The sequence below is a fragment of the Pituophis catenifer genome, unplaced genomic scaffold (assembly GCF_029215685.1).
Source record: "Pituophis catenifer annectens isolate HBS135680 unplaced genomic scaffold, rPitCat1.0.hap2 SCAF_10, whole genome shotgun sequence".
Taxonomy (NCBI): domain Eukaryota; kingdom Metazoa; phylum Chordata; class Lepidosauria; order Squamata; family Colubridae; genus Pituophis; species Pituophis catenifer.
The window spans coordinates 9,892,026-9,917,503 of NW_027256890.1; the positions used below are offsets into that span (position 1 = coordinate 9,892,026).

The window sequence follows — 25,478 nt, forward strand, 5'->3', positions numbered from 1 at the left end:
CCGTGGTCATGTGGCCGGCATGACTCCACGCCAAAGGCGCACGGAATGCTGTTCCCTTCCCACCAAAGGGAAGGGAACAGCCACCCTATTTTTCTACTTGCATTTTTTTACCTGCTTTCGAACTGCTAGGTTGGCAAAAGCTGGGATAAGTAATAGGAGCTCACCCTGTTACGCGGCACTAGGAATTCGAACAGATGAACTGTCGACCTTTCGTCTTAGCCACTGAGCCAGCATGTCCCATTGATCTATAATTAGCCATTACTTATTGTGATTATGATTAGACATTACTTATCTATGATTACTAATCTATGACTAAAAGGTAAAGGTTCCCCTCGCACGTATGTGCTAGTCGTTCCCGACTCTAGGGGGCGGTGCTCATCTCCGTTTCAAAGCCGAAGAACCAGCGCTGTCCGAAGACGTCTCCGTGGTCATGTGTCTGGCATGACTCGACGCCAAAGGCGCACGGAACGCTGTTCCCTTCCCATCAAAGGTGGTCCCTATTTTTCTACTTGCATTTTTTTTTTACCTGCTTTTGAACTGCTAGGTTGGCAGAAGCTGGGACAAGGAATGGGAGCTCACCCCTTTACGCGGCACTAGGGATTCGAACCGCTGAACCGCCGACCTTTCGATCGACAAGCTCAGCGTCTTAAGCCACTGAGCCATCGCGTCCCTTATTCTATGACTAGCCATTATTTATTGTGCAGTTGTCCCAAGCTAACATTTTATGGCCTTGCTGGAAAGTTATCCCCCACTCCCCTATCCCCAATTCCCTCCCTTTTTATCAATGCTTACTTGTTGATCCATGACTGTTAATATGCTCATTGGCAATTCGACTGTATACAGAGATATTCCCTGTCTATCAAACTGTCCTTTTAAAGCAGTCGTGAAGTCCTCCCACCAAATTTTAAAGGGAAGAGATGAAGGAAAAAAAAATCTTAACCAAGAACTCCCGAGCATCGCAAATTTTGCAAGGAAGCTAAATATTTGCTTTACCGACCCTTAATGTAACCATTAACTTCTGTCAATACTCAGGAGTGTATTTACTGAGTGACAAGCAGTTTGGGGGGGGGGGGGGGGTAAAAAAAAGAAAAATCAGATTAGAGCCTGTCTGATCAAACACCAAAGTGACTTTGAAGTGCAGGTGGTCCTCAACTTAACGACCGCAACGGAGCCCAGAATTGATGTTGCTAAGGGAGAAATTGGTTAAGTGAGTTTCACCCCATTTAATGACTTCCCTTGCTTGTTAACTGAATCGCCGCAGTTCTTAAACTAGTAACCCGGTTGTTACATGAACCTGGCTTCCCTCCTGGGCTTTGCTTTTCAGAAGATCCCAAAAGGGGAATCACGTGACCGAGGGATGCTGCAACCGTCATAAATATAAGTCAGTGGCCAAGTGACTAGCACCCGGGCTGGCTACAAGACAAACGTTCATTCTTGGTCGTATTTGAGATTCCTAGCTTCAATGGACAGCAAAGCTAGTATTGAGCCCGGGTCTGCTAACAGGCGGCCAAACTAAGTGCCTGAAGGACCCCATCCCGTCGCTAATTCATATTAGTGGTCCGCGGAATTGAAAATTATGAATTTAGTGGTCCTTCAGGTCCAAAAAAGTTGGTTACCCCTGTTCTAGTCCAGCCCCCTGCTCAAGAAGGAGACCCGGTCTCATTTTACCCTGGGGCAAGATGTCCTTGGCTCTCTGAGAAAGTAATGTTATTATGACTACCCTGTTTTCCCCAAAATAAGACATCCCCTGATAATAAGTCCAATCGGGCTTTTTGAGTGCATAGCAATAAGGCCAAAAAGATTCAACAACAACAACAACAAATATTTTCGGGGAAACACGGTAGAGAAATGGTTGTCCAATCTCTTCTTGAAACACCCCCCCCACCCCATGATGGAGCACCCACAATTTCTGGAGGCAAGTTATTCCACTGGTTAATTGTCCTCACTGTCAGGAAATTCCACCTTAATTGCAGGTTGCTTCTCTCCTGGATTAATTTCCACCCATTGCTTCCTATCCTCCCCTCTGGTGCTTTGGAAAATAAATTGACCCCCTCCTCTTTGTGGCAGCCTCTCAAATACAGGTTTTTTTTTTTTTTTAAAAAGAACAGCAATGAAAGATAAAACCAATTTTGACTCGCACAACCAGGACCTTTGCCCTTCATGAACATGCAGCGGAAAATATTGTTTTGAGAACCCAGACTTAAAAAACAAAAAAGTATGTTTACACGCCAGGGTCTCGGAGTACCCTTCTGATAAAACCTGCAGCGGTTAACATATAATCCAGAAAAGTTTCTTTAAACAGTACTCCTTCATTTTTTTTTTTTTTCATATTGCCCACCAAGATGTCTAAAAATGCTGCACCTTGTATTCTAATGGTCTCATTGAATAAACTTTCATAATTTGTTTTTTCAGCTTCGGCAGAAAACAAGTGATTTTCTTAACCCATGCCAGGCTTATGATTCTTGATGAACGTATCTTTTCTTTTATGTACACTGAGAGCGTATGCACCAAGACAAATTCCTTGTGTATCCAATCACACTTGGCCAATAAAGAATTCTGCTGTTCTGTTCTGTTCTGTTCTGTTCTGTTCTGTTCTGTTCTATTCTATTCTATTCTATTCTATTCTATTCTATTCTATTCTATTCTATTCTATTCTATTCTATTCTATTCTATTCTATTCTGACTATCATTAAGTGTTGTACCTTATGATTCTTAGCAAATGTAACTTTTCTTTTTATGTACATTGAGAGCATATGAACCAAGGCAAATTCCTTGTGTGTCCAATCACACTTGGCCAATAAAAAAATTCTATTTTATTCTATTATTGCTACCTTCTCCAACCTGTGCCCCCAGCAAATGGTGAGAAGTGGCCGACAAGAATAATCTGAAATTTCAAGTAGACGATGCCAAAGGCGCCGTTCAAAACTTTCTTTTTCCTTGAAAATCATCCCAAAGGTGCTTTTTCAAGAGGCAACTAGTCTTCCTTGTTACTCTTTGAAGACGTTTCGCTTCTCATCCAAGAAGCTTCTTCAGAATCGAAGAAGGTTCTTTGGGTGAGAAGCGAAACATTTTCAAGGGGAAAAACAAACATACAAAGGAAGTCTAGCTGTCTTTTGAAAAGCACTTTTGGGACAGCCATGACCTGGATGACGGAGAATCTCCGTAGATTTTCAAACGGACGGTTAATGACCTTCTAACTCAGGGCTGGCCGAGTGCTGAAACGGGGGACCGCGCGTGCAGGGGGGAGCACCAGAAACCGGAAGAGCAGTTCCCCAGCATGCACGCACGGGAGCAACGGAAACTGGAAAGCAGTTTCCCAGTGCGCATGCGTGGGAGTGCCAAAAACCGGAAGAGCAGCTCCCTAGTGCGCACGCGTGGGAGTGCCAAAAACCGGAAGAGCAGTTCCCTGGCGTGCATGCACGCGCCAGGAAGCTGAGCTTCCGGTTTCCAGCGTGCGCATGCGTGCCGGTCATCTAGTCTTCTGGTTTCTGGCGCACATACGCACCAGGGTGCTGCTCTTCCGTTTTCCAGTACTCCCGCATGTGCGAACACTAACTGACTGGCACGCAGGTGCGGGCTGCAATCTGAAAGGGCAACGGGTGATGGTTGGCATGAGTGGAGAGATGGCTCTGCGTGCCACTTCCGGCACGCGTGCCATAGGTTCGCCATCACGGTTCTAACTTCTAGCACAGCACCCGGTCGAAAAACTCTTGGGAGAAGTTTCTCCAGATTTTTCCTACAATGCTTCTTGTGTGGCTTAAAACCCATGTACTGTCTCGGGAGAGGAAGTGAACACTTACCACAGCAATAACAGGGATCAGCACTCCGAGGTTGCCTGCGCTGCTGGAGGCCTGTGAAAGACAACAGAGACCAACTGAGAACAGGAAACAGGAAGAGGGAACGGAAACAAGCATTCTCCTGGCTGTTAAGCTCAAGTCTGGGCTATGTCAGGGGTGGGCAACTGTGGCCCTTTTACAACCTGTGGACTTCAACTCCCAGAATTCCTGAGACAGCCAGCTTGGCTGGGAGTTGAAGTCCACAGGTTGTAAAAGGGCCACAGTTGCCCACCCCTGGGCTATGTGCACCTTCTTCCAAATCCAAAGTGGGGAATTTAGGGCTACATGGTGCAATAACAATCGAGTGGTGCGGTGGCCTAGCGGTGGAACTCTCGCCTCACAATCAGGATGCTGTGAGTTCGATCCTGGGTAGAGGCAGGTATTTCTCTCTCTCTCTCTGGGCACCATGAGAATAGATCTGCTGAATATAACTCTGCATTGGCGACAAGAAAGGCATCCGGCCAGTAAACACACAGCTCCATTCAGTTGCCCAGCCTCCACCCCCACAAGGGATTATGGGGTCGCTAAAAGATGATGATGGTGCAGTAACATCCCTGTGAGGTGAGTTGGGCTGAGATAGAGTGATTGAGGCTGGAGGTCGTTCTCCGAGTTTGTGGGTTGGTTTCCGAACATTCGCTACCAGGTTAATGTTTCATTACCAGGTTAGGTAACATCTTCAGTGGAGTTTAGGGGATGTCATTGTTTAGTGTTCCCATGTTCCTCATAAACAAAGGAACAGCGACACTGACATCCCCTAAACTCCGCTGAAGATGTTACCTAGCCTGGTAATGAAATGTTTGGAAATCAACCCACAAGCTCGGAGAATGAACTTCCACCCTCATCATACACCTGAGCTACAGATATTAGCAGCCCAAAATCATGTATTCTTTCATGCCTAAGACTGGACTAAAATTCTCAACTCTCCTGGTGATTGGCTCAAAATTACCCAATTGGTTTTCATGCCTAAGGTGGAACTAGAACTCACCATCTCCTAGTGATTGGCCCAAAGTTTCCCAGCTGGCTTTCATAGCTAAGGTAGGACTTGAACTCCCGGTCCCCTGGTGATAGGCCCAAAGTCACCCACCCACTTTCATCTCTAAGGTGGGACTAGAATTCACCATCTCCTAGTTATGATTGGCCCAAAGTCTCCCAGCCGGCTTTCATAACTAAGGTAGGGCTTGAACTCCCAGTATCCTGGTGATAGGCCCAAAGTCACCCAGCTACTTTCATCTCTAAGGTGGGACTAGAATTCACCATCTCCTAGTTATGATTGGCCCAAAGTCTCCCAGCCGGCTTTCATAGCTAAGGTAGGACTTGAATTCCCGGTCTCCTAGTGATTAGCCCAAAGTCACCCAATTGGTTTTCATGCCTAAAGTGGGACTAGAATTTCCACTTTCCTAGTTTCCAAGACAATACCTTAACTACCAGACCAAACTGGCTGTTTGTTTCATTTTAACTATTTCCACTGAAATTTTAATAGTTGTTTTTAATTATTTTATATATTTGGGTTTTTTTGTTTCTTGACTCTGTGTGCTGCCTAGAGATGGGCAGCTGTAAAGTAATTGATAATTAATATAATTTATAATAAGCAGGAAAAAGACTTTCATTCTGAAGATTGGTAAGAAACGTTGTCGCTTCCTCGCCTACCTTCAGCGCCGGCCCTTTCTCACTTGCCCGCTCGCTGGCCCTTTTTCCTTCCAGCCCCAGCTGCACAAAAAGTTCCAACAAATTCATCAGCAGCTCGTCCACAAGGTGTTCATCCTGTATATTGGCAGCTATGTTAGCCAGGGCATTAATAACAGCTAAGGAACAGTGTCTGATGAGAAGGCAGAAGAGCGGGGGAATAAAGAAAAGAAAACCAGAAGCATCAGCTTTCTGATGAAACATGTTGTCTAATTTTTCTCGTCTTCAAAGCTGGGTAAGATTATGAAAGGGATTTTGAAACTCCTCTGAAAAGCCTTGAAAAACAGGACTTAGATAATTCCTCCAGGTGAGACGGAGGAATAGAAATTTAGTAACTAAATACAGGTAAAGGTTTCCCTTGTCCAGTTGTGTCTAACTAGGAGGCAGTGCTTATCTGTTTCTTAGCCTTGGGAATCAGCATTTTCTGAAGACATTTTCCGCAGTCCTGTGGCCAGCATGCCTATATGCCAAAGGTACACGGAATGCTGTTACCTTCCCACTGAAGTGGCACCTATTGATGTTGGAATTCATTGTTGGAATGTATTTTTATGCAACAACTACAGTAATATTCAGCCAGTAGATGGCAGTATTTACAAGTTTGGATCTATGGTACATAGTCTATGCTCTTTTGTTCTAAGTAGAGTTTCCTGTTTGCTGTTACAGCTATATGGTTGAGCAGTAAAGCACATGGTGACTGTGCTTTTTGTTTGCTCTGTATGGTGCTTTATATAAACATAATTTCTAACAATTGATCTACTGGCATTTGCATGCTTTCGGACTGCTAGGTGGGCAGGAGCTGGGGCGAGGACCGGGAGCTCATCCCATCACATGTTGCTCGGTTCTCGAACCAGGGCTGTCAGCTTTCTAGCTGACAAGCTCAGCGTCTTTAACCACTAAGCCATCGCGCCCATAAATAAATAAAATAGAATAAATACAGGTGGCACCAGATCTAACATCCTGATTTTTTAAAAAATCTGGGTAGCCATTTTTATTGTTGTGTGAAGCATCAGTTTCAAGATTTAAAAAAAAAATGAAAGGGGGAAAAATCTACAAACGTTCACATCAACCAGTAATTAAAAATAGATATTTCAATAGCGCGGCAAAAAAATTAAGTTACCTGTATCCGTGATCTTTATAGTCTTTAGTCGCCGAGTATACAATGGAGCTTGCTTTCACGCTGATCTGCTGAAACAAATTCCACACCTCCTGGTAAATATATTGCTGGAAATAAGGAAATAAAAAAATAAATTAGCAGGGGGAAACAAAAAAAACCTTGGGTACAAACAATCAAAACAAATCAAAACATTCCTGACATCATTAATGGGAAATGAATCTCTAACATGATCCCTTAAAACAGGCGTGGGCAAATGTGTCCCTTTTACAACCTGTGGACTTCAACTCCCAGAATTCCTGAAACAGGCTGTCTCAGGAATTCTGGGAGTTGAAGTCCACAGGTTGTAAAAGAGACACAGTTGCCCACCCCTTCCTTAAAAGATGTCTCAAAGCTTCAAGGAAATGAAGGAAGTTCTAGGTCCCAAGACGTCCACCTGAGAAGGGAGACTTAACAGAGTCATTGCGGGCTGCTCCAGGTGAACCCAGCTTGGCGCATTTTGCAATAATCCCCATTTGGGACATGGGGTTCAAAGCAGGGGTGGGTTCTAATTTTTTTTACTACCGGTTCTGTGGGCGTGGCTTATTTTTGTGGGCGTGGCTTGTGGGGGTAATGTGACTGGGCATTTTTTCTACAATCTTAAAAGGTTGCAGAAAAAAATGCTTTTAGAAGCCTCTGACGATCAGGCAGCTCAGCTGGGATCGCCAGAGGCTTTTAAAGGCATTTTTTTTTTCTACCACCTCTTCGGCTGAAGAGGTTGCAGAAAAAAATGCTTTTAAAAGTTAAAAAAAAAAAAAGCCTCTGATGATGTGGGTGGGGTAAGCGAGCGGGGACCGGTTCGGGGGCATGGCCAGCCAATGTTCTTATCGGTTCTCTGAACTACTACAAATTTTTATTACCAGTTCTTGCGAACCGGTGCAAACCGGGAGCAACCCACCACTGGTTCAAAAGCTTTGGGTGGGACCGAAATACCACTTCGGCAAAGTCACAGAGAAGGAGGGAAGGAGAACGCAGAAGAGGACGAGGCAATTCCCAGGCAGTTGACACGTCCTTACATTTCCGGTGATAACTAAACAGCCCAGCTGGTCGATGATGAGCACGTCAAGAGGAGACGGTGGCTGGCAGAACTTCTGCTGCAAGATCTGGAGAATGGGTTCCATCACTTTGGGGGTGTCCCTCAGAGCTACTGCTATGTGGCCCAGCGCACGGATTGTGTGGTCTGGAATGAGGTGGGCTTCCCTTAAAGAAAACAACAAGTCACTATTTTAAAAAAAAAACTGCATGCATATGAATGTGGAAAAAAAAATTACCAATAAAGGAGAATATTTGTAGCTCAGGGTTGAAATGAGAGGTCCTTGATACTCTCTTGAGCTTGGTTGTTTTCTTGCAGACGTTTCATGACCCCACTAGGTAACATCATCAGTGCTAGAAGGGAGTGGGGTTTGTTGGAGGTGGGGAGGAGGAGGACGACTGTGGAGTCCCTGGTGCTCTCTGAGCTTGGTTGTTTTCTTGCAGATGTTTCATGACCCCACTAGCTAACATCATCAGTGCTAGAAGGGAGTGGGGTTTGTTGGAGGTGGGGGGGGGGGGAGGAGGAGGAGAACATCTATGTGGTCCTCAGTGCTGAGTTTCATCATCTGCTTGCAGACATTTTATTACCCAACTAGGTAACATCATCAGTGCTAGAAGGGAGTGGGGTTTGTTGGAGGTGGGGGGAGGAGGAGGAGGAGGAGGAGAACTATGGGGTCCTCAGTGCTGAGTTTCATCATCTGCTTGCAGACATTTTATTACCCAACTAGGTAACATCATCAGTGCTAGATATGAGTGATATATGCGGAGAGGAGGAGGACTGTGGGGTCCTTGGTGTTCTCTCAGCTTGGTTGTTTTCTTACAGATATTTTGTTACCCTAATTAGGTAACATCATCAGTGCAACACCGATGATGTTACCTACTTGGGTAACGAAACATCTGTGAAAAATTTGTTCACCTAGCAATGGAGTATTCCAGAGAGCTTCACTTCCAATTTTCTTCTGGAACACACGGACTGTCCTCCCAGACCGTGAGAACTCAGGGGAGACTTGACTTTCTGGAAACAGAAGCAGCCTGAGATGTTTTGGACCTGGTACTGTGGATAAAACAGATTTGTTTCAAGTCCAGAACATCCCTAGAACACCTCAAACTGCTTCCACTTTGGATGATTTATTTCTGGAATCTGCTCAACTGTTGCGGAGCAGAACAGAGAAGAGAAATTGGAACATTTTATTGCCAGACTGATGTGTTTTTGACATCCTAAGATGCTCATGCGTACATGTCAATCTTTTGACAGGAAGAACAATTGCAAAAATTGCAAGTTCGAATCTCACCAGGCTCAAGGTTGACTCAGCCTTCCATCTTTTTCGAGGTAGGTAAAATGAGGACCCGGATTGTAGGGGCAATAAGCTGACTTTGTATAAAAAAAAACAACACTGCTTAGGGGGCCCCGAAGGCCCTACTAAGCAGGTATATACAAAAGTATGAAGGCTATTGCTTAACGCATTGTAAGCCGCCCTGAGTCTCCGGAGAAGGGCGGCATATAAATCGAACCAATAAATAAATAAATAAAAAGATTTTAGGTCGCAGAAATCTCTCGCGGAAAACACTAAATTCCAAATTGTCAAAGGATCTGCATACAAAGGATTTTTTTTTTTTTTAAAAAAGAGATAATAATCCCCCAAACGAGGCCTTGAGGAAGGAAGTAGAGATCTCCTGCTTGAGCCGGGGGGAGGGGGGTTGGACTAGAAGACCTCCGAGGCTCCTTCCAACGCTGTCATTCTGCGAGATTGCCACTTACTTATCACTTTCTTGGGAGATGTAGAGACGATTCGATAAACTGGCTAAGAAGGCTTCAACGATGACGGGATCGATGGTCAGACCAGCTTTCAAACACCTGCAAGATACCCAAATCGTTGGGATCAATGTGATGACTGTGTAAACCGCTTAGAGGGCTGTAAAGCACTGTGAAGCGCTATATAAGTCTAAGTGCTATTGCTAATTCTTCCGTGGTAGGAATCAAAATGTCCTTCCATTCCAAGGTGCTTTTTTTCAGGAGGCATCTGGACTTCCTTGTTTGTTTTTCTTTGAAGACGTTTCGCTTCTCATCCAAGAAGCTTCCTTCCCTTCCCCACCATCCAGTCAAGAGCTGGAGAAGCTTCTTGGATGAGGAGCGAAACGTCTTCAAAGAAAAACAAACAAGGAAGTCCAGATGCCTCCTGAAAAAAAGAACCTTTGGGATAGTCCTCCAGTTACGACCGTAATGGCGTTGCCAAAATCTGCTCTTCGCTAAGAACCCAGGGTGGCTTTTCCACCTGCTGAGAGAACCAACCTCTTTGCACACCTGAGATAAAACCTACCTGCAGATGTTATCGATTGCAACGTCCCGGAGCTGTTCGTACATGGAGGATTCGTTTTTCTTGCCTGACATGACGCTCAATGTAGACTCGGCGTGCTCGTTGGTGATGCTGATCTTGATGTCGTTGGTGCCTAAGAGGCATAGAAATTTCCTAAGAAATTGTCATGCATGTATCCTCCAAAATGTTGGAGATGTGATTGTTTGGATGGTACATATTATCACATATGGTGGACTTGCAAGAAAGTGAAGGCTTTCTGGATAAAAATTTGGTGGGTTATGCAAAATGTTTTGAAGAAAAAACTCCAATTTTCTCCTCAATTGTTTTTATTGGGTATAGTTAAGGGTTTTTCAATGGGTGAAACAAAATTGATATTGTACATGGTGACAGCAGCTAGGTTATTGATTGGTCAATATTGGAAAAGGGATGTTTTGCCTACTGTTGAAGAATGGACTTTGAAGGTGGCCAGTTTTGCAGAGATGGCGAAGATATCAGCATACTTAAAAGACCGGACTCAAGAGACTTATGCATGGGAGTGGAAGAAATGGATAGATTATGTGCAGAATAAATACCAAACTAGGAAGTATCAGATAGCTTTTAGTTGAATGTTGTGTAGAAATGTATAGTATATAGGGGGTAGGATAGTTCAATGTTATGTAGAAATGTATAGTACACAGGGGGGAGATTAGAAGGGCGGTAAAGTATGATATAATATGATGTGGATTTGGATTTCACCTTGGGGAAGTCATGGGAGGAGGGGAGGGCTAGGGAGGGTTAGGGAGGGAAAGCGGGGGGGGGGAAATGGGAAAATTTGTACTTGTAAAACTTTTTCAATAAAAGAAATGGGGAGGGTTGCTAAGTGCTTTTTGCCCCGTTTTACGACCTTTCCTTGCCCCAGTTGTTAAGTGAATCCCCATCGATTTTGCTTGGCCAAAGGTTGCCAAAGATGATCCCGCGATCCCTGGGCATACTGAGTTTCAGAGGGGATCTAATGAGTGAACCAAAAAATACCTGTTTGGAACTGGCTGTGATATTTGTACAATTTCACCAGGACTGGAGAAGGGATCACAAGGAAATCCCGCAAAGACGGATTGACCGAGTGAACCACCACGGGGAACCTCTCGCACAAGCGGCCGAGACCCTGTGGGAAAAAAAAGAAAAGATACGGAACGTTACTTATGACACGGAGAAGAAAGGCCACACAATCCTGGCTATAATTGATCCTTAAAGTCTGTTCTCCAATCGTCAGCAGTTCAGTGGTTTGAATCCCTAGTGCTGCGTAATGCGGGGAGCTCCCATTCCTTGTCCCACTTATGCCAACCTAGCAGTTCGAAAGCACGTAAAAAAAATGCAAGTAGAAAAATAGGGACTATCTTTGGTGGGAAGGGAACTGTCAGCATTCTGATGCTGCCATAAAAAGACGAGGCTTGACTTTTCACCTACTTATTTCTTTGTAGATAATATCCCCTAGGAGATGAGATGGTGGGGGGAACATTCCTAGGGGGTGAAGTCAGAAGCTGAGGAGACTGACTTGGAAGATGGCCAATGAGAAGATGAGAATTGGGGAACGGAAAGGGAAGGGTTTGGGGGTCAGAGGGTTAGTATCGGCTACGACTAAGTCGGGGCCAGGTCTGTCGTACTCAATAAATGGAATACTTCAGCAAAGATTAATTGTTTGGGAGTGCAATTTATTTGAGATGACATCGAAACCTGACAGGAACAGTGTTTCGTGCGCCTTTGGCATTGAGTCATGCCAGCCACAGGACCACGGAGACGTCTTCGGACAGCGCTGGCTCGTAGGCCCTTTATGTGTATTTCTCCTCAGCCGGGTATTTTCCTACGTAAACCAAGATTTTCAAAATGCAGCCATAGCTCAGTGAAATCCCATCCACTAGTTCTAGGCTTTATCAGACAGCAAGTAAGCTGCATTTTGAAAATCTTGGTTTACGTAGGAAAACACCCGGCTGAGGAGAAATACACCTAAAGGGCCTACAATAAGAGAAGAAAACAAATACTTGACCTCTACGGGGAGGAAACATGTGATGAGGGTGTGGCTAACTGATGAGGACTAATTAGTCCAAAATAGCTCTATATTAGTCTCCCAAAAGGCAGCAAACTGCTTACTTGCTGTCTGATAAAGCCTAGAACTAGTGGAGATATATATATATATATATATAATTAACCCTGATTCTAAAGTTTCAATCCAACTGGGGAAATATTTATTTATTTATTATTTTATTTTTTTGTCAAACACGTACAAGATACAAGTATAGGTATAAACATAAACATGAACAAAGGAAGTAAATACGAATAAATGGGGACAGTGAGAGAGGGACGGTAGGCATGCTGATGCACCTTTAAGAATATAAAGACAATCCTCAATTTACAACCTCAACTGAGCCCCAAATTTCTGTGGTTATTTGTTGACCACAGTGGTTATTTGTTCAACGATGTTGAAACTCTGGAAAGAATGCAGAAAAGAGCAACCAAGATGATTAGGGGACTGGAGGCTAAAACATAGGTTGCAGGAACTGGGCATGGCTAGTCTAGTGAAGAGAAGGACCAGGGGAGACATGAGAGCAGTCTTCCAATATTTGAGGGGCTCCTACAGAGAGGAAGGGGTCAAGCTATTTTCTAAAGCATCTGAAGGCCAGACAAGGAATAATGGATGGAAACTGATCAAGGAGAGATTCAACCTAGAAATGAGGAGAAATTTTCTGACTGTGAGAGCAATCAACCCATGGAACAGAAGTTGCCTTCAGAAGTTGTAGGAGCTTCATCACTGGAGGCTTTCAAGAAGAGACTGGACTGCCATCTGTCAGAAATGGTGTAGAGTCTCCTGCTTGGGTGAGGGGGGGGCGAGTCAGACTAGATGACCTACAAGGTCCCTTCTAACTCTGTTACAATCTGTTAAACTCGACCTTCTTCCTCCCTGCCAAAGATTCCAAGCTCTGCTGCCTCTTTGCTTCCCCTGGGAAGCCGCCCCTCCCTCCTGGGAATCCAGACGACACTCCACCACACCTGTAAGCAGCAGATCAGGAGAGGCAAGTGAGCGATGATGACTTTGCTGGAGGTCTTGGACTGCAACTTTTCGGACAATCTGATGCAGAGGTTTTCTGCTCCTGGTTTTGCAAGAGAACGAAAAGGAACTCTCGTTAAGAGGAAACTTCTTACAGGAAGAGATGCCAACTCAGGGCTAAACAGCTAGAGGTGTGCTCGGGCATGCCTTTAAGTGCAATAGAGGTAGTCCTCTTTCAGTGACCGCAATTAGGAACAGCCACTAAGTGAAAAAGCATGCATGGCCTTACAAGTTTATTTGCACTTAGGTACTACTGTACAGGATTAACTCTGCTCGTCACAAGCAAAAATGCCTGTCAGTTGTAAATTTATCACACAATTGTTGCACTCGGCAGTCGTTAACCATGGTGTCTACCCCATACAGGTAGTCCTCAACGTATGGCCACAATTGAGCCCCACATTTATGTGGCTAAGTGAGAAATTTGGCGAGTTTTGCCCCATGTTTACGACTTTTCTCGTCACTTAACAAAGTGAATCTCTGCAGTTCTTAAATCAGTAACAAGGATTTTAAGCGAATCTGGCTTCCCCATTGATTTTGCTTGCCAGGAGGTCGCACAAGGGGATTGCATTACTCCCGGGACATTGCAACCGTCATAAATGTGAGTCGTTTGCCAAGCATCCGAATTTTTGATCAGGGGACCATGGGGGGAATGCTGCAACGGTCGTTAAGTGTGAAAAACGATCATTTGTCACTTTTTTTCAGTGCCGTTGTAACTTCGGTCACTAAATGAACTGTCGTAAGTTGAGGACTACCTGTACAGGTGCCCGAAAGTCGTCAAATGGGGCAAAACTCACTTAACCAATGTCTCACTCAGCAACGTAACTCCCGTGAGCTCAATTGTGGTCGTCAGTCGAGGACTACCTGCATATAAGGCTCACCTTGCTCATCCTTCACAGCCCAAACCATGAGATCCACGCAGGCGGCGTTCGCCTGGCAACGCAATTTCAGCGGATTCAGCTCGTTGTGCAATTTATCGACTTCGTGAAGGAGTTTCTGAAGCTCCGGCTGGCTGGTGTTGAATTGTTCCAGCACGAAATCGTGAATTTCTTTCACAAAAGAGTTGGGAAGATCTAAGAGATGGAAAAGAAAAAGGAAAAAAATAATAATAAGTAGAATTCTGACAAAAACCATGTTTTGTGATGGTGTAGCAAAAAAGGCATCGTGTTATTTAAAACACTGGATCTTGAGCTAATCGGCCATTCTTTCAAAATCAGATGTCAACTTGCAAAGCTTTCAAGTTGCCATGAGCAGGAGAGAGGGAGAACTGACAGAGCTGATTGATTTCCCTAACTGAAACTACATTCCACAGATGCTTTGCTACCGCAATCAGTAGGAGAGTTTTGGGTTTCACAGCCAGCCAAAGTGGTTAATTGGAGAATGTGATTTATGACATGGCCAGGGAGGAGGGGAGAGACAGGGTCATAGGGGAACGTAAATCAATGTGGGATTAGTTCTAACTGCATCCGGATATTGCCGAAATGATGCTCCTAATAAATGACTGTATTTCTTTGGAAGTTTGGCTCGTGGCTCATGAATTAATTAGGGCATCTTTCGGAAACTTCACACCAGAAATATTTTTAATCCCTTTTGACAAACGTTCTTCATACGAAACCACTCACAGTTTTCTACAGATGAGCAACAGGGGAATATTCTCTGGAACTCTGGTAATATTCAGTAGGAAAATGGCTTAGATATTTTGAGATTAACGTTCGTGACAACCCATGCAATTTTGGTCACCACGATAGCGGTGGAATTAAAATTTTTTTTACTACTGGTTCTGTGGGTGTGGCCTGGTGGGCGTGGCATGGTGTGGCTTGGTGGGCGTGGCAGGGGAAGGATACTGTAAAATCTCCATTTCCTCCCCACTCCAGAGGGAGGTTACTACAAAATCCCCATTTCCTCCCGATCAGCTGGGACTTGGGAGGCAGAGAATAGATGGGTGCGGGGCCAGTCAGAGGTGGTATTTACTGGTTCTCCAAACTACTCAAAATTTCTGCTACCGGTTCTCCAGAACTGGTCAGAACCTGCTGAATACCACCTCTGCACCACGATGTAAAAAAGATGTTGAGACTCAACATCTAGAAAGAGTGCAGAGAAGAGCAAGCAGGATGATTAGGGAACTGGAGGCTAAAATATATAAAGAACAGTTGCTGGAACTGGGTATGTCTAGTTGGATGAAAAGAAGGACTAGGGGAGACATGATCGCTTGTCCTGATATCTCAGGGGCTGCCCCAAAGAAGAGAGGGTCAAGCTCTTCTCCAAAGCCCCTGAGGGCAGAACAAGAAGCAATGGGTGGAAACTCCTCAAGGAGAGAAGCAACCTAGAACTAAGGAGAAATTTCCTGACAGTGAGAACAATTAACCAGTGGAACAACTTGCCTCCAGAAGTTGTGAATGCTCCAACACTGGAAGCTTTTAAGATGTTGGATAACCATTTATCTGAAGTGGTGTAGGGTTTCCTGCCTGAGCAGGGGGTTGGGCTAGAAGACCTCCAAGGTCCCTTCCATCTCTGCCATTCCATTCCATTCCATTCCATTCCATTCCATTCCATTCCATTCCAAATTCCAAATTCTGTTCAATTCCAAATTCTGTTCAATTCTAAATTCTATTCTATTCTATTCTATTCTATTCTATTCTATTCTATTCTATTCTATTCTATTCTATTCAAAATTCTGTTCAATTCTAAATTATATTCTATTCTATTCTCTATTCTATTCTATTCTATTCTATTCTATTCTATTCTATTCTACTCTACTCTATTCAAAATTCTGTTCAATTCTAAATTCTCTTCTCTCTCCTCTCCTCTCCTCTCCTCTCCTCTCCTCTCCTCTCCTCTCCTCTCCTTTCTCTCCTCTCCTCTCCTCTCCTCTCCTCTCCTCTCCTCTCCTCTCCTCTCTTTTAAATCACCAGGAAGTCAAAAGCTTATTAACGCCTTTTACAGGCCAATGATCCAAGGGAAGTTGCTTCGTCTTATTACCGCAAGCGACTTACCTTTCATATGGTACAGGGTGTCTCTCAGCATTTTGAATTGAGCAACGTACAGAGGGTCGCTGAACATTTTGTAGAAGAGCTCGACGTGCGGATTGGCCTGTAAGGCATTTAACAGAAAGGGTCAATTCAAGAGCAAACTTTAAAGCACCGGATTTGCACGGTTGGAAATTCCTTTAAAAAATGGAAGATATGAGTCTCCCAAAGGAGCAATTAGCAAGCATGTTGACTTAGATCCAGCATATGAATGTGTAAGAAACCAGACCATTCGGACAACCAATCAACGAGAGAACCAATCGGCTGCTCAGAATTTAAATATAGCTCCAAACGAAGAACCAATCATACTACCAAGTGTCCATTCAAGACATACCCTGAAAATAAGACCTATCCTGAAAATAAGCCCTAGGATGGGTTTGTTATATGTGCCTAATATAAGCCCTACTCTCAAAAACAGCCGTGGCCAGAGGAGCTTTCTATCAGATTCGCCTGATTCGCCAATTGCGTCCCTTTCTAGACCGGGACTCATTACACAAAGTCACTCAAGCCCTCGTCATTTCCCGACTTGACTACTGCAATGCTCTCTACATGGGGCTCCCCTTGAAGTGCACCCGGAAGCTCCAACTGGTCCAGAATGCGGCCGCGTGAGTATTTATTTGTTTATTTATTTATTTATTTATTTATTTATTTATTTATTTATTTATTTTTCACATTTGTATACCGCCCTACTCCCGAAGGACTCAGGGCGGTGAACAGCCATAATAAATACAAATACATATAGAAGTTAAAAACTATTAAGAAACAGATTAAGTAATTTAGGCTCAAAGATTAAAAACATCCAAATTTATCTAAAGAGGTTTAAAACCCAATTTAAAAGCCAGTTTAAAAGCCAATTAAAAAGGGAGAGTTAGGCCAGACCAGCTTGTTGGAATAGAAATGTTTTCAGGGCACGGCGGAATATGCGTAAGTCTTGGATGTTTCGTAACTCCGGGGGAAGCCCGTTCCAGATGGTAGGTGCCCCCACAGAAAAGGCTCTCCCCCTGGGGGCCGTCAGTCGACATTGTTTGGCCGACGGCACCCTGAGGAGTCCCTCTCTATGGGAGTGAACTGGTCGGTGAGAGGCTATTGGTGGCAGGAGGCAGTCTCTTAAGTACCCTGGTCCTGAGCCATGGAGCGCTCTAAAGATAGTAACCAAAACCTTGAAGCGCACCCGGAAGACCACTGGGAGCCAGTGCAGCTCGCGCAGGAGGGGGGTTACATGAGAGCGCCACATTGCTCCCATTACCACCCGCGCGGCCGCATTCTGTACCAGTTGGAGCCTTCGGGTGCTTCTCAAGGGAGCCCCATGTAGAGAGCATTACAATAATCCAGGCGTGAGGTGACAAGGGCGTGAGTGACGGTGTGTAACGAGTCCCGATCCAGAAAGGGATGCAACTGGCGAATCAGGCGAACCTGATAAAAAGTCCTCCTGGCTATGGGATTATAATTATGGGAGCAACATGGCGCTCACAAGTAACACCTCTTCTACGTGAGCTGCACTGGCTTCCGGTGGCCTTCCGAGTGCGCTTCAAGGTGTTGGTTCTTACCTTTAAAGTGCTCCATGGCTTAGGACCTGAGTACTTACGAGACCACCTGCTGCAACCGATAACCTCCCACCAACCAATACGCTCTCACAGAGTAGGCTTACTCATAGTACCATCATTAAAACAATGTTGTCTAGTAGTTCCAAGGGAGAGAGCCTTCTCTGTGGGGGCACCTACTCTATGGAACAAAATACCCCCTGGAATACGAATAATCCCAGATCTTCGCACTTTCCAACGTGCCCTGAAGACTTTTCTGTTTCAACAAGCAGGGCTAGCATAAACATCTAAATTCTATGCCAAGGTCTTAGCAGATACACCAAGTTGACTCAATTTATTATTTGCTGTTTATAAAAAAAAAATATTATATGTATATGAAATCTTATTCTGTTCACCGCCCTGAGTCCTTCGGGAGAAGGGCGGTATAGAAATTCAATAAATAAATAAATAAACAAATAAATAAATAAATAAAATAAGCCCTGCTTAAGTGCCTGCACAGACGCCCGCCCGATTCCGTTTGGTTTCTCACGGTGCCACAGCCATGAGGCAAGACAGGATGGTGGTGGAGCTGCTCCACGCGCCCCACACTGGCTTACCTGAGGGCCCCCGCAGTCAGGCCATCCACACCCCGACACCTGCCACGTGGCGGCAGCACAAGGAGCCATGTGCAGCAGGAGCCCACGGGGCCCGGTTGGCTCACATCTGCTAGCTCGCGGCCGCAACGGACCAGGAGGCTGAGTGGGATCCCGCTGTATGGGATTGTCGGTGCCGTGGCCGCGAGGTGAGGCAGGTGTCGGGGTATGAGTGGCCTGGCTGCGGGGGCCCTGAGGTGAGGGACGCTTGGGGCAGCTCCATCTCCCTCGCCTCACAGCAAACAAGCAGAAGAAGTAGGTCTCCCATACACCAGGGGTGTCTTCTCCCCCAAAATAAGCCCTAGTGCCATGACGGCGAACCTATCGCACGCGTGTTCTGCCCCAGCTACGGACCCCAAAGAACGCAGCACATACAAAGTCTGTACAAACCTTAAGTTTACTAAAATAAATTCAGTTTTTCAAACAAAGGCTGTTAATTAACTTTCTTAACAGCCAACAAGAATCCAAAGAATAAACAATCGTAATCTTACTATGGTTGGCAGAAAGCCCAGAAGCAATTTGCAAAGAACTAAGATCAAGGCGCGAAGGAGAGGGAACGAAGTTGTTCCCTGTAAATTGTTTCAGTTGGCGTTCCTCCTTAAATAGGCTAAGGGAGTGGCCAATTAGCCCCAAGCCTTACTCTCGAGGAGACCTCCTCCTGAGGAGCCACTCCTGCCTTTTGGCAGCTCTGCACGCCCGTGCATCGAGAAGAGGCTCCTCCTCTTCGTCCTCTTCACTTATGGAAGCTTCTGGAGGTTCTGAAGGCCCTGGCTGAATCACCGCCTCTGGCACCACATCTTCTCCAGCCTCCTCGTTGTCTGACTCGAGTACCAGCTGCCCAGGCTGCTGGCACAGCACCACACCAGCCTCCTCACTGTCTGAATCAGCTACTAGCTGCACAGGCCGCTGATGGGCCTCAACACTACCCTAGTTCTTATTTTGGGACCCAAAAGAAAATAAGACCCGGTCTTATTTTGGGGGAAACATGGTATATAAGCTAAAGAGGAACAGGACAAAAAAAAAATCCTGCTGATGACGTTATCTAGTCTGGTAATGAAACATTCAGAAACGAAACAAGCTTGGAGCGCAAAAACCGCTGGCAAAATCTATAACCCGAGCTACGAAATATTTTCTATTTTTTTCGCTGTAAAAATAAACGTACCTCGATAACTTCAGTCGCCACTGCATCCAGGTTTTTGAGAACCGAATCCCCAACGATTTGCTTGACCTTTACGGATGAAAAGAAAGACACACGTATATAAAATCCAAACGTTTACAAAACATTTTTTGAGCAGAACGTGGATTGTGTAGGTGAGCGCATTACGGGCAGTCCTTGACTTGTAACTATTTCTTTAGCGACTGTTCAAACGAAGGCAAGCGGGAAAAGTCCTTCGGGATAATCACCCACCTTTATCTCCCTTGACACGCTGCCAAAGACCTACTTGGCAAAGTCACACGGAGTCCAGAATCAAACAGAGATGCCGACTGGGAACAGAATTAACAACGTTGCTTTCCTACAAAGGCCCCACGTGCCTTTGCTTCTCTTTAATATCTTATGGGAGGGGCCAATCATCTCCAGGCCTTACTCCTGAGTTGTCCCTTTTGTTTTAACTGTTCTTGCCTTCTGGCAGCTCTGCGCATGAATGCACTGGGAACAGGCTCCCTCTGTTCCTCTGCCTCTCTGCTGTCCGACTCTGAGGGCTCCGGAGTCCACGCATAACTCCCAGAAGGCCCTGGCCCCATCTCTCCCTCTGAAGCAGAGCCCTCGTCCGGGCCTTCCCCAGACTCCAGGACTGGCCCATGTTCCTCCCCAGCCTCCTCACTGTCCGACTCTGCTGCCAGCTCCACAGGCTGCTGGCGGACCACAACAGGAGTATAAATCCTTCCATTCCCCACCATCCTCTGTCAGAGCTGAAGAAGCTTCTTGGATGAGAAGCGAAACGTCTTCAAAGAAAAACAAGGAAGTCCAGTTGCCTCTTGGAAAAACAAAGCACCTTTGGGGCAACCATGGCCTGGATGACTTGAGAATCTCCATAGATTTTTATCCTACCTTATTCTCCCAGGGGCAGCCCACTTACCATGTTCAACAACTGGCGAAGCATTTCTAGCGGAATGTTAAACTCCTTGTTACTGATCCCATTGAAGAGGGGCGAAACAGAGAAACTGGAGCTGATGGTGGAGAAATAATATTCGGGATCGACAGCGCTCCCATCCGGCAGATAGGAACCTGCTTATTAAAGAAGGGAAGAGAAAAATGGCAACCAATTTTTTTTTTTTTTTTAAATTTTGATTTATATGCCGCCCTTCTCCGGAGACTCAGGGCGGCTTACAATGCGTTAAGCAATAGCCTTCATACTTTTGTATATTTTATACAAAGTCAGCTTATTGCCCCCACAAACTGGGTCCTCATTTCACCTACCTTAGAAAGGATGGAAGGCTGAGTCAACCTTGGGCCTGGTGAGATTCGAACTTGCAGTAATTGCAAGCAGCAGATGTTAATCACAGTGTGCTTTAGACCACTGTACTACCAAGGCTTCTTAAGCAATAGCCTTCATACTTTTGTATATTTATACAAAGTCAGCTTATTGCCCCCACAAACTGGGTCCTCATTTAACCTACCTTAGAAAGGATGGAAGGCTGAGTCAACCTTGAGTCTTGGAGAGATTCGAACCAGCAGTAAATTGCAGGCAGCTGTGTTAATAACAGGGTGTGTAGACCACTGTACTATCAAGGCTCTTCTTCTTTTGTCGCCCACGTGTCAGGGTCCAAACAAAAACTCCCGGGCAGGTAGATTCCTCCAAGAACGGTTTTATTGGCTATATCCGTGATGGCAAACCTGTGGCACACGTGCCACAGGTGGCAAACAGAGCCCTGTCTGCGAGCACGCCAGCTGTTGCCCCAGCCCAGGTGCACCGCCATGCATGCACAAGGGGCGGGGCCTTCCCCGATCTCCGCAAGTTTCCAGAGCACCCTACTTTCTCCTCCATTTCTGCCGCCCATGCCTTTCCCAATTTCTGCAGATTCCCCCCCCCCCCAGCGCGCCCTACCTTTCTATTCCATTTCTGCCACCCCCACCAACCTGGAAGCCAAAACGGGGTGCAGGGGCACCGTGTGAGGGCCCCCCGCACCCCGTTTTGGGCCTGGAAAGCCACCTGCACCAACTGTTGTGACCCAGGCCCAAGTAGGTATTATCAGACGCAATCAGTACGAAAAGAGACTTTATTAGAACAGCTGAGAATTAACTCCTCCTCAGCATAGTCCAATCTAATTCAAAACAAATTCTTCATAACACAATTCTCCTGCTCCTGCTATCCGTACACCCAACTCCCTTCTAACACTGATGATGTTACCCAGTCTAGTAAAGAAACGTCTAAAAGAAACCACCAATCTCAGAGGGCACCAAGGACCCCACAGTCCCTCCTCCTCTTTCTCAGTCCTCCCCTTCTCCTCCTCTCCGCATACCCCACTCCCTTTAGCACTGATGATGTTACCTAGTTGGGTCATGAAACGTCTGCAAGAAAACCAAGCTCAGAGAGCACCAAGGACTCCTCACATTAGTGGCTGCTGTTCAGTCGGCACAGAACAAGAATATTCAGTGACCAGAGATGGAGCCAAGTTGGCAAAGGACCCACAGGGTCTAAATTTTATATATATTATATTCTACATTCATTAAGATTTTTATTTTGCAAAAAGGAGAAAGAAATACCTTCAAAATACTGCATAGCCGTTCCTCCTGGAGAACCGGGCAGGGGGATCCCACGATCAGGGCTGACCTGAAATGCAGAGACAGGCATGATAATAGCATCCAGTGGGGCTGGCCTTCGCTCTGTCCTACCAATTAGGTGGGACACTAAAATATTTTGAAGAAGGGCCATCGCCCCCTAATTTCCCCTTGGTTGATGGTCTTTCGAAATCCAAGCATAGGTCAGGCTTGAAGAACTGAGACCTCACATTAAGTCCCAGTTCAGCTGATTTATTGCTCATGCCTCTACAGTAACATAAGAATCTAGTCAACTAAAGGCCAGCACTAAATTGGTGCTAGGTAAGAGTTTAAGGAACATAGCTTTTGTGGCTAAGAAGGGACTAGAATTCACCATCTCCTGGTGATTGGCCCAAAGTCACCCAGCCGGTTTTCATGCCTAAAGTGGGACTAGAATTCACCATCTCCTGGTGATTGGCTCAAAATCACCCAGCCAGCTTTCATGCTGAAGGAAGAACTCACCATCTCCTGGTGATTGGCTCAAAATCACTCAGCCAGCTTTCATGCCATAGGCGGAACTAGAATTCACCATCTCCTGGTGATTGGCCCAAAATTTTTTTGGGCCAATTTTTTAAAATTTAAAATTTTTTAAATTTTTTAAATGTAAATTTTAATTTGTTTTAAATTATGGGGTATTTTAAATTCAGCCAAATTATTTAATTCGTCTTTAATTCATTTTAAATTTTTTGTATTTATGTGTCTTATCTCGTGGCTGTTCACCGCCCTGAGTCCTTCGGGAGAAGGGCAGTATAGAAATTTAATAAAATAAAATAAAATAAAATAAAAAATCACCCAACTGGCTTTTGTATCTAAAGCAGGACTAGAACTCACCATCTCCTGGTGATTGGCCAAGTCACCTAGCCGGCTTTTGTGCCTAAGGCAGGACCAGAACTCACAGTCTCCTGGTTTCTAGCCTGGTGTGTTAACCCCTTAATTGCTCCAGGCAGAGTTACTTCTCGTCATCATCTGGACCACTATTTTTACTGTGCAAATTTTCAAGATTAAATACCCTCGCCCACGTGCTTAGTTTTTCCAGCTAGATTGGAAATGCAATTCTAGGCACAACATCTGGTCGGTGTCAAAGGGAGCCTGGGATACAGGTAAGGTTTTCTATTCTAAAAGCAACGCCACCTGTGTGATGCTGGAAATGCTGCTCGTTTTCCTCTTCAAAGATCCTTCTTGGCAGACGGTCAGCAGGGAGTTGGGAAGGATGGAGCGGAAGTCATTGAAGGAACGCCTCCGTATCCCATCCAGTTCGCTGGAGGCCCGGTGGGAATGGGGGCTCACTTTGGGGAAAAGCTTGGACAGCAGAGCCTCTTCTGAGTGGCTGTAGCGACCAAACGCTCGGGATATTCCAATCAGGCAAGGCAGGGCGTATTTGCACAAATATTCTGGAAAAGCAAGAAGTAGGGGGTTTAAAGAGCCGAGGTGGCACAGTGGTTAGTGTGCAGTACTGCAGGCTGCTTCTGCTGCCTGCCGGCTGCCTGCAATTTGGCAGTTCGATTCTCACCAGGCTCAAGGTCGACTCAACCTTCCGTCCTTCCAAGTTGGGTCAAATGAGGACCCAGATTGTTGGGGGGCAAGAGGCTGACTCTGTAAACCGCTTAGAGAGGGCTGTAAAAGCACTGTGAAGCGGTATATAAGTCTAAGGGCTATTGCTATTATCTGCCTCATCCGATAAAACAGCTGCCCCCAACCTTTGGGGCACAAGGGACCGGTTTCGTGGAGAGAGGTTTTTTCACGGAGCGAAAGGAGCGTGGTTTCGTATGCTTTCTCCCTCCCCCGTGGATGGGGCTTTGCTTGTTTGCGCGGCCCGGTTTCTGGCATGCTGCCAGCTCGGTGTCGGTCCACAGCCCGGCTGGCTGTGGACCCCTGCAAGAAAATGTTTCTTCCAACCGGCAGTTGCTACGTTGGTTTTCTTTAGAATAACAGAGTTGGAAGGGACCTTGGAGGTCTTCTAGTCCAACCCCCTATACCAGTGATGGCTAACCTTTTTGCCATCGCGTGACAAAAGTGGGGAGTCGTGCAGAGGGGGGGGGGTTCGCACTTGCGCATGCCCACACCCATAATTCCATGCCCCCTCACGCCCCCATGCCCTGTTTTGGGCCTACCTGAACCCTCCAGAGGGCAAAAAACGCCTCACCCACCCCTCTGGAGGGCAGAAATGGCCCATTTCCCGACTTCTGGTGGGCCCAGGTTCCAGAAGCTTTCCTGGAGGCTGGGGAGGGCGAAAACGCCCTCTCCTGCCTCCCCCGGAGGCTGAAAACGCCCTCTCAGAGTCTCCGCACGAACCCTGTACTTACCTGGCATCCAAAATGGGCCGCGTGGAGACTCCTGGGAGGGGAGGCATGGGCGGGGCCAGCCAAAATCAGGTGGCTGGTGCATGCATGCGCACTGGAGCTGACCTAGGGCAACGGCTCACGTGCCAGAAGATATGGCTCTGCATGCCACCTGTGGCATACGTGCCATAGGTTCACCATCATGGCCCTATATCCGTGATGGCGAACCTATAGCACGCGTGCCACAGGTGGCACGTGGAACCATATTGATGGGCACGCGGGCATTGGCCTAGCTCAGCTGCAGCGCACTTGAGAGCGCAGGCCAACTGATTTTCAGGCCTTCTGGGCACACCGGAGTAGAGTAGAGTAGAGTAGAGTAGAGTAGAGTAGAGTAGAGTAGAGTAGAGTAGAGTAGAATAGAATAGAATAGAATAGGAGTTAGAATAAGAGAGTAACAGAATAGAATACAATAGTAGGAATAGAAATAGAATAAAATAGAAATAGAATAACAAAATAAAATACAATAATAGGAATAGGAATAGGAATAGGAATAGAATAGAATAGAATAGAATAGAATAGAATAGAATAGAATAGAATAGAATATGAATATGAATATGAATTTGGAATGGAATGGAATGGAATGGAATGGAATGGAATGGAATGGAATAGAATAGAATAGAATAGAATAGAATATGAATATGAATATGAATATGAATATGAATATGAATATGAATTTGGAATGGAATGGAATGGAATGGAATGGAATGGAATGGAATAGAATAGAATAGAATAGAATAGAATAGAATAGAATAGAATTTTTTATTGGCCAAGTGTGATTGGACACACAAGGAATTTGCCTTGGTGCATATGCTCTCAGTGTACATTGTGGCTGTAAGTTGAGGACTAACTGTACTAGTCATTTGCAGATAAAAACAGCGGGAGAAAAATTTAATATTTGCTGTTACAAGGAGCAATTATCACATCGGAAACGTATCTTGCTTACCTTTATCCTGGATCTGCGGAGATTGACACATCCCCAAGAGAACTTGCATCACTTGTAAAATTGGCTCCAAAACCTGTAACAATAAAGGCCGGCAATTAGAAATAAAAATCTAGGGGCAGAATTAACATTACGTAAACACGTTGAA

The 25,478-nt window shown here is 45.5% G+C and overlaps 1 protein-coding gene across 2 annotated transcripts in view; it reads right to left on the reverse strand.

The window, feature by feature from the left end:
- The window catches only part of PI4KA (phosphatidylinositol 4-kinase alpha), a 100,839-nt gene that overhangs the window by 67,128 nt on the left and 8,233 nt on the right, over positions 1-25,478 (reverse strand). Inside the window, exons 5-19 of one of the 2 annotated variants that reach the window (XM_070951534.1) lie at positions 25,334-25,406; positions 23,183-23,442; positions 21,998-22,064; positions 20,370-20,521; positions 19,454-19,519; positions 16,086-16,182; positions 13,974-14,165; positions 13,038-13,138; positions 11,028-11,157; positions 10,020-10,149; positions 9,461-9,556; positions 7,686-7,869; positions 6,637-6,740; positions 5,484-5,652; positions 3,801-3,851 (exon numbers count right to left, since the gene is read on the reverse strand). In XM_070951534.1, coding sequence (XP_070807635.1) covers positions 3,801-3,851; positions 5,484-5,652; positions 6,637-6,740; positions 7,686-7,869; positions 9,461-9,556; positions 10,020-10,149; positions 11,028-11,157; positions 13,038-13,138; positions 13,974-14,165; positions 16,086-16,182; positions 19,454-19,519; positions 20,370-20,521; positions 21,998-22,064; positions 23,183-23,442; positions 25,334-25,406 — 1,872 coding nt within the window. The remainder of the gene's footprint in view (positions 1-3,800; positions 3,852-5,483; positions 5,653-6,636; positions 6,741-7,685; positions 7,870-9,460; positions 9,557-10,019; positions 10,150-11,027; positions 11,158-13,037; positions 13,139-13,973; positions 14,166-16,085; positions 16,183-19,453; positions 19,520-20,369; positions 20,522-21,997; positions 22,065-23,182; positions 23,443-25,333; positions 25,407-25,478) is intronic. The other variant, XM_070951535.1, reaches the window with a different exon arrangement.